The sequence below is a fragment of the Poecilia latipinna genome, unplaced genomic scaffold (genome assembly GCF_001443285.1).
Source record: "Poecilia latipinna isolate Pla-1442-1.1 unplaced genomic scaffold, P_latipinna-1.0 Scaffold591, whole genome shotgun sequence".
In the NCBI taxonomy this organism is placed as follows: Eukaryota; Metazoa; Chordata; class Actinopteri; order Cyprinodontiformes; family Poeciliidae; genus Poecilia; species Poecilia latipinna.
This window is the reverse complement of record NW_015113207.1, coordinates 210186-218784: the sequence shown is the minus strand read 5'-3', so window position 1 is coordinate 218784 and position 8599 is coordinate 210186. Positions and strand designations below refer to the sequence as shown.

The following is an 8599-nucleotide window of genomic DNA, read 5'->3' as shown; positions in this document are numbered from 1 at the left end:
CCTCTATGGGAGAACCTCGCACTGCAGTAAGACACTTGTAATGCACAGTGAAAGCCGCTATGTGTCGCTGTGTCAAACAACGTTTCCAACTGTAGGGGACAGAATACGTCTTTTGGTGTGCCCGCTGCTGGTTCATAAATAACAGTGATAAAAAACAAAAAACAAATTGACTTATGAAATCATCGCTATTTGGCTAATTGGAATAGGCTACAGACAAAACAAAAGCTGTTGTGCTACCTCTATCCTTTATCCATTTTTGTCTTTTAATAAAACAAAAAATGTGTACCAAGATTCACTTTTAAATTTAATTTAGATTTCGGGTCAAGAATTTAGGAACCTTCTACACCAACAACCCACACTGGGATCCAAAAGTTCAATTAACAATATGGTTCTCAAAGTGTACACACCCATTCTTGTAGTTACAGGTGTTTGTGCAAATATTATGGGTGTGTAACCAGATAGACACTAAAATACACAGTAGTCATTCAATCAGTTAAAAATAACAGACATTTTTTCTACTTATAATGTTCAACAATAAGTGAGTCATTTAAAATAGTATCATTTAGCATTACGTTCATAAGTTTACATGCAGTTTTGCATTTTCAAGTGTATGTCCCTTGATCTATGGTTTATTCCTACTAACAGAACTGGTATAACCATGTCAGTTTCAAAAGCTGCCTTGTTTACATGCACATTTTCAGCTCTGCCTATTTTTTATGAACTGAAGTCAGCCTTCTTTGACGGGAACTCTTTATTGTCCCCAGTAACCTCAGTGCAGCACTAGATGAAAGTGCTGCACTGAGGTTACTAGTGTTTCTGTTGAGCACAGAAACTCTCTTACTTTTTATACACATGTTCTAATTACAAGCAACAAGGATGGCTACTGTTGATGGCCATTTCTTAGCATGCAGACCAAACTGTCCACATCTGTAAACTTTTCATTAGGATCATTTGGGTATTTTCTTTTTTCATTATGATTAAATAGCAGTTGTTTATTGCCCAATCACAAACCATTCGTGACAGAAATGTTTTTTATATCATTTGTATTGTCTGAAAAATAACCCAAAAAGGGTCCTAAGAGTGCCAAGAATATATCCCCTATACTCTCACATCACTGCGTCCAGGCTGAACTGTTGACACAACAGATGAAATACGGGACTGACATCATACTTTGGTGTTTTTCACAACATATTCTGACCCTACCATTTGAATTATACAGCTAAAATGGAAACAAATCAGGCCAGACAACATTGTTCTGATCTTTTAGTATCCAATTTTGGAATTAGCTAGCCCAGTTCAGGACAGTGTGGCTATTTGAACTACTGTTACTTTTCAACCATCTCAAAGCAGTCTCCTCCTTCCTCTCTGTCCTCAAACCTCAGCAAGACATCTTTGACCACATAACTCTGGCCTGATTGCTTCTAGACCGTTAAAATTGAGAAAATATTTAGATAGAACCATCTTACAGCTGTGAATGAGCTAATCTATCTAACACATTATCTTCCAAGTAGGTTTTAGAACCAATAAAAAACAAGTCTTTGACATCACCCTAGGAAGGATTATTTCTTAGTACTCCATCCTACCAGTGTGAGTAGGATGGAGAACAGAAAACAAGGAACAAATTCTGAACCTTTGTAGCAAAGGCTAATATACCAAAATTATTGCTGTAGGTCATCAAGGACTGATCCAAGAGAGGAAAAAAAAGAGAATCGCTGTAGAAGTCACCTGTCTCAGTTGGCATATGTTTTCAGGATTCAAAACATGAATCCTGAATAGAGAAAAGAGAATGACTCAATGCCATTTTTGGTTAGGCGATAGATAGACGGAAGCTGAATCATTTAGGAATAAAATCTGTTTCCATGGCAGCTTTCCTCAACAGGTCTCTGTATTTCTGTGAATGTTGTTTTCACTGACACATGTGAAAGAGTTGTGTTCAAACAGTTATAAACCACATCTAAAGACACTTGTAAAAAAAAAAAAAAAAAAAAAAAAAAGAATACTACCAGGTGTCCCACTAAAGCATTAGGGACTATGAAAAAAGCTGTTTCAGCTAGCTATGCGGTAAAGCTAATCTTGAAAGTATTGTGAGGCTCTTTGTGGTGATAATGAGCTTTATTTGGCTCTTAATGCTGAACTGGTTCACCACCCCTGACCTAAAGTCTCTCAACCTCTCCGACAACTATTGCAGACTTGTAGCACTAGCTTAAAATTTCACACCCTTCACGTTATGCTGCTTTTGTCAGTGCTGCCTTCAATGAGTGTGGGAAATGTTAGTATCAAAGAGCCGCAGGTTTGCCACCCCCGGTCTATGGTATCCTGAGGCCTCTTCAGGACCTGGATGTCTTGCTGCAGTTGATGGACCCATAAATTCTGCTTGGTGCCAAAAAGTCCTCAAGAATGTCTGACCATCATTCTGTGATCTAAAGCTAAAGAAGAATGTAGATTATTGTTAGTTTCGCAAAAGAGCAAACAAAAAAACAAACAAAAAAACAATCATTCAAAGCACATGGCAAGTGCACCTTTCAGTGTGTCAACAAAAGGTAACAAGAAGGTGTTGGAATGGCCTAATCAAGGTATGGACTTCAATTAATCTGAGATACTGTGATCTCAAACCATCAGTCCATGTTCAAAAATCTCAGTTCATGCTGAATTAAAACAACCATGCAAAGTAGAGTGGGACAATTTTACTCCACAGTAATGTAAAATGACCAAAGTAGTTTGCATGGAGGATTTTTCCTGTCATGTACTTGCATGCTATCAGAAAAGCATGTCCCAACAGGGATGGTGTGGAAAAACCCTGCACAAGTTTAAGCTATTTGCAAAAAAATGAAAGTCTGGGAGAAGAAATCAGTCTGGACGCATTCAGCAGAAACTCAAACACAAGTTTGCTCTGTTCCGTGTATTCCGTCATTTAGGAAGAACAGCAAATGCAAGAGTCACAAAATATGTCACTACATTTAGAAATTAAAACTTAGGCTGAAAAACCTAAGACACAAATTGTTCTGCCAGCTCAGATAGAAATATATTCTTAACCACTCTTCTGTCCCTGCAAGCCCAGACCTGTGGGTGGAAGAATGACCTTCATCAGAATGCTGACGACACAAAAACAACATAAATATTTTGGTTCCAGCTCTTGCGAAGGAGATAACCGATGTTTTTTAAGAAAAAAAAAAAAAAGTAAACAGAACATATATCAAACCCAGGATTACCAGACAAGATTAAGTAAGGCAAACCAAAACAAGGTTTTAAATTGAATCCTGCACCATCTAATAACCGACGGTGGCAATTTTGTATGAGATGATTATTATTTTACTAAAGTACTGTGCAAAAGAAATCTCTGGTCATTGTGTGTTCTCAGTTTACTTGATATTTAGATCTAAGAACATCTGATTGAAAGTGTTGGAATGTAAAAAATGAGAGGCATGTTTTGACAAAACTCTTATGGTTCTTGAATGATTACAACATCTGACATGTTAAAAGTGAATTTTGAACAGATAACACAGTGGCTCATATTAAGCAACACATTTGTCACGTAGATTTTTTATTAAAACAAAAATATGTTTTTTCCCCCCTTTATTCTTCTCTACATTGTCATTAAATGCACAATTTACAGGCATACTTTTGGTATTAGCAACAGTGAATTACGTCATTGCAGTACATTTGCATTTTAATTTTTGTCTAAGTATGCGTCCAACACTCACAATTTACTGCCTTCGGTTCAACACTGTGTAAAATCTTGAGAAAGAGAGCACAAGAAGCACCCGTTACATTTAGATACAAGTTGGATTACGTTGAGACCATTCAGTCGCTTTGAGCAACCTTTAAACCCATTTCCACTAAACACGGCAGACAGCAGTAAAGATGTAGATGTAGAATTCTGAACTGGAAGACAAGCAAGGTGATCGAGAAGGACAGAAGAAGCAGGAAGAAAAATCATGGCAGGAGTGTTTCAGTTGTTCCCCTCTTTCATGGCCTTCTTCTCTTCTTCGATTTCTGTGTGAGCACAAAAGACAGATTGATGAGAACTGTATCTTGGGAATGACTTTCAAACTGTAAAATATAAGATTACAGTCAAATATTTTTGTTCACAACCTGCTGTCAAAGAAGGTTTATGCAGGGTTGAAAGGAGAAACAGGAAAGAAAAAAAAATGTCACTATTGACATAATTTTTTTTTAAGAAAAATCTAACGGGTTTTCCTATGAAAACCCATTAGATTGTAGATATGTTATATAGGTTTATGGTATTTATAATACTCTAGAATTTTAACCAGTAGGGTAGGGTTAAAATTCTAGAGTATTTTAACCCTAAAAACAAGTACTCTACCGTAGTAGAGTAGTCATGTTTATATAGCAACTCCCACAACAGACGGTTTTCCACATAAATTTTCTGAACTGCATTCCAGTGTCAGACGTTTCAACCTCTGTGTTTCCAGAAATGATCAGGTGTGCGTGGAACACAGATGAAGAAGCGCTCCTGTAAAATACCACAAACTAGCACTTCAATCTAAAACTGCTGTCCCAATGTTTCCCGTCTTACTATGCAAACTGGCGCATTGGAAGAGGGTCTAATGTAAGGAAATGAAATGGATTTTGAGGAACGTCAGGTTCTGTTCGGCCTTTGGAGCATACGTTTCCATTCTGATGTACTCCCTTGCCGAATAGTGGACGTATACTAGGATCAATGGGATGAAATTTACTTTTGTTCATGAGGTACAAATTGTGCATCAAGTGAGTTCTAAAGTACTGCAGAAGAAGTACTAAAACATATTTACATATTTTTTGGTTTTCATACAATGTTTTCTATTTTGAAGTTGTGGCCTTCCAGTCACCTTGAATACTTAAGTTACACATGTCGCTTTCTTCTTTCTAAACTTAATTTTAATGGTATTTTATCTGAGATTCAGGCAGACAAAGTCAGAGCAACATAGGACAAATTTCACTGTGGGTACTGACTGAGAAAGGGCTTGGTATTGACACACCTATTGGTGGAGAGCACAACCAGGGGTGTGTCAGAGGAAACAATGTCTTCTCAGATAAAAATGTAATACTAGCCAAACAGTCTTATAGGGTATTATTTTTGCAATGAGTGCTTATTTAAGAAAGCAAAAGTAAATGAGTTTGTTATTTTTTCTTTACTCTTTTTTTTGTTCCTTTTTGCCTCTAATAAATGCAAAGCAAAATGTAATATAGGCATAAAAAAAAAAAAAAAAAACTTCTTCTGTGGCTTTCACAACAGTAAGCCATAACAGAAAGCCTAAATTATCAGTGGTCCAAAGGGCCATTTTAACAAAATTTATGAAAGATATGAACAGAAAGAAAAATCACGTATTATTTAAAGCGAGCCTTCAGAGGTTGTGTTGGGAAAAAAAAAAAAAAAAACTCATAAGAGCTGCCTAAATAGTCTAAATATAAGTTACTCATTCAGAAAAAAAACAACTTTGCCTTCAGCTAATTATTACCTAAACTTTAAACCAACCACCAGGCATGAGCAGCATCTTCAATAACTGACTGGAGGTACATAGAGATATGAACATCCTTATCAAATATTTTTGCATTAATTACTCTAGTGTCTATGGTCTTAAATCCTCCCATCATCCTGTTTTGAAGAGGACAGTGAATTCAATGCTCCCATTGTGCTATGGCGGCCATACATTTATCTTCCTCCTTTTATGAAGTGTTCCAGTAAGAAACTCATAAAATGAACATGTGCCAGCAGAGCCTCCTGTTTCCCCGCTTCCCCTGTGACACACCAGTCTGGGCTAGATTTAGACTAAGAAAGAGGTAGATCAGCCTCTGGGACCCTGGTGGCAAAGAATGAACATTTTGAGACACTTTTCACATGCAAAAAGAGATCCTGAATGAATTACTCTCCTGCATGGTTGCTATTTAGTGCTATGTAAAGAAAACAAACACACATACACACACACAAAAAAAACCCTGTACATTTTCTCCTCTTACTAATCAAGAAATAAGGAAGCTCTTCAGGGTCATAAAATTTATAATAACTGTAAAAAGATAAAACAGGCACATATAAATCAATCACTTGCATAATGCACTTGTGGGCGGCATTATGCATCGACATTTCATAGAAAAGAGGGATTTGCTCTCAGGTGGCTGGGTGTGTACACCCTTCTGATATGTGATGCAATGTTTGCCTCTCATAAGGCTAGGAAGGGAGGAGTTGAAGCACATTGAAGCCAAGTAAAGAAAAGGTAAAATTTGAAGCAGGTGTGGACAAGACCAACTTTTGTTAACCAACTCCCCCGTCCTCTGCTCTCCTTCCACTTTTAACACCTACCCTCCTTGGTTGGGAGTCGGTTTTTCTCTTCTGTGTTCGTCTTCTTGAGCTTCTGCTTGTTAAACTGCTCCACTTCTTGATTGACTGGGTTGTTGTCGCCCATTTTGGAAGAGTTCTGTGTGAAAAGAGGGGAAGACGTATGCAAATGTGAGGCGCATATGGACAAACAATCTGCAGCGCACGCCCATAGAGAGTGGGGGGGAAAAAAACTAAGTTACACCTAGGTTGAGAAAAAAAATTTCAATAGAGGTCTATTTTGGAGGCATAACACGTAGGCTAGTCAGATATTATGCAAAAACCTCAACAGAGAGCTTTTGTTAGGATTCGGTTCACACATTTCACCGTTACGGTGAGGTAAACTGAATTGGGAGGTAAAATGATGAAACTGCCCACTGATTTGCATTTGTGTGTGGATATTGAAATGTGTAATTTGAAATTAGGTTAATACTTATTTCAGGAAAAAAAAAAAAAACTACCCAAGTATTCATTGTGCATGCAAATTAAAGGCACAACCTTTGTGGGATATTGCCAACCCACTGAAATCTTATCTGCATGGCTAAATTCTGAACCACATGAAATGTACAAACAAGCGGATGCACGATGCGACAAAACAATAGCATTAAGTGATTTATTAGTCTAGCTTCCCTTACAGTGAAGACATTTATTAGTCAAGCTTCCCTTACAGTGAAGAATGCAGGAGTGCCAGGTATAGCTGAACGGTATAACCGTGCAATTCGCATGCTAAAACAACACTGCTTTGTAGTGGCCTGCAGCAAAAATGTTATATAACACCTGGCAAAGACTCGTGAGACCTCATAAACAGAAAATCATTTATTTCAGATTACACTGATTCTGTATTATTATTTTTTTGTAAAGCACAAAGTTTAATTTGTCAAATGATAGAAATGGTAAAAAGCTGTTTTTTACCTGGTACAGCGGTGCTCTGTGAGACGGTCCTCTCCAGGTAAGATGCGCCTGTGTGTAATCTGTGCAAAGCTCGGAGTTTAAATAGGGACAACACGCCCTTCTGCACGCCAACATGGACACTATCGCTCTGCTTCTCATTGGCTCCCACACATCAGGGGGGGAAGCATGTCAACTGGACATGCGTCATATTACACTTTAGTGTACTTCCACCAGCCGTCCTGTTATCACAATTTGTTGCTTATATAAACCTTTTTTTTATTATTTTCTTTATCTCTCCTACCTATTGCAAGAGAAGCGACGGTTTTTAGAATCGTACGTACAAGCGTACATATTTTAATACGTAGAATTGTAATTTTTAATCTTTTACGACATCTCCATCTAGTGGACTTCATTTGACATGACACCACTAGCCGATAATGGATGACGGAAAGAAAATGCAGCAATGCATAATTGATCAGATTAGTTTACTATTGCATCTTGATGAGGAAAAAAGCGAGCATGGTATATTGATCCGATGCGAAGTGGTAGTGCTGGTTCACTGTTACTCAGCACTTCAATACAGAGGTGGGTCTTGCAGCATAAATGCACTTAAATGCACGGAAATTGCACTTCACACACAACCAAACACACACCAACTCCCCAAAGTTTATGTAGGGAACATTAATATATATATTTATATAAATTTTTATAGCTATGAGAGAAGAATAAGAACAGAATAATATTGATTTAAACAGGCAGCTAAATAATATTTTGGACTAAGTATCCCTTATTCACAAATCTTCTGTAATCACTTCAGAATGATTAGGTAAATCTTTGATCAGACCGTTTTTGTGCTTTTCATTCTTGCTACTGTCTATGATAGTTCCAAAGCCAAGGAAATATTGAAAATATATAAATGTCCAACCAAACAACCTGTTCACCTAAGATGTTTTTGGTTGAGACCTCTAAACCTGTAAGATCTTAGATGGTCAAATGGAGTCCAAACATAAAAACATATAAATAAATAATACACCAGCAATTTAAAAATGGTCACATCATAAACCACAAATCAGACACTAGCATCAGCGTTGTGCAGCAGGGAGGCCATTTGCAAGAAAGTTTAATCCTTAAGCAGGACTGTGCTCTCAATATGACAGTAACCTAAAGCATTCTAGTAAATCTATCTAGTCAAAAGGGACTAGTCAAAGCCCAGGTTTTTATTTCATTGACATGCTGTACATAGGGTGATCTGAAACTGGTTGTGCAGGCAAGCAACCCCTCAAATACATCTCAACTGAAAGTGACTAAAGGGAGCAACACTCATTATGAGGAGGTAGAGAAACCAAACTTCCTCCTCAGGTAGAATACAGATTTTTGTAGATAATCTTTGTCTTA

At 37.4% G+C, this 8599-nt stretch overlaps 1 protein-coding gene across 2 annotated transcripts; it reads right to left on the bottom strand.

Annotated features, from left to right (window-relative positions):
• Positions 1-2884: 2884 nt before the first annotated feature.
• On the bottom strand, positions 2885-7361 carry tmsb1 (thymosin beta 1). 2 transcript variants are annotated; one of them, XM_015042483.1, is made up of 4 exons: positions 7226-7361; positions 6299-6413; positions 4070-4095; positions 2885-3993 (listed from the first exon to the last, which is right to left on the bottom strand). In XM_015042483.1, exons 1-4 carry the CDS (start codon positions 7337-7339, stop codon positions 3967-3969), a joined length of 282 nt encoding a protein of 93 aa, XP_014897969.1. In that variant the 5' UTR covers positions 7340-7361; the 3' UTR covers positions 2885-3966. The 2 variants fall into 2 exon arrangements, with proteins under 2 accessions (XP_014897969.1, XP_014897970.1); XM_015042484.1 differs by lacking the exon at positions 4070-4095 and having other exon boundaries at positions 7226-7336.
• Between the last annotated feature and the right edge of the window lie 1238 nt (positions 7362-8599).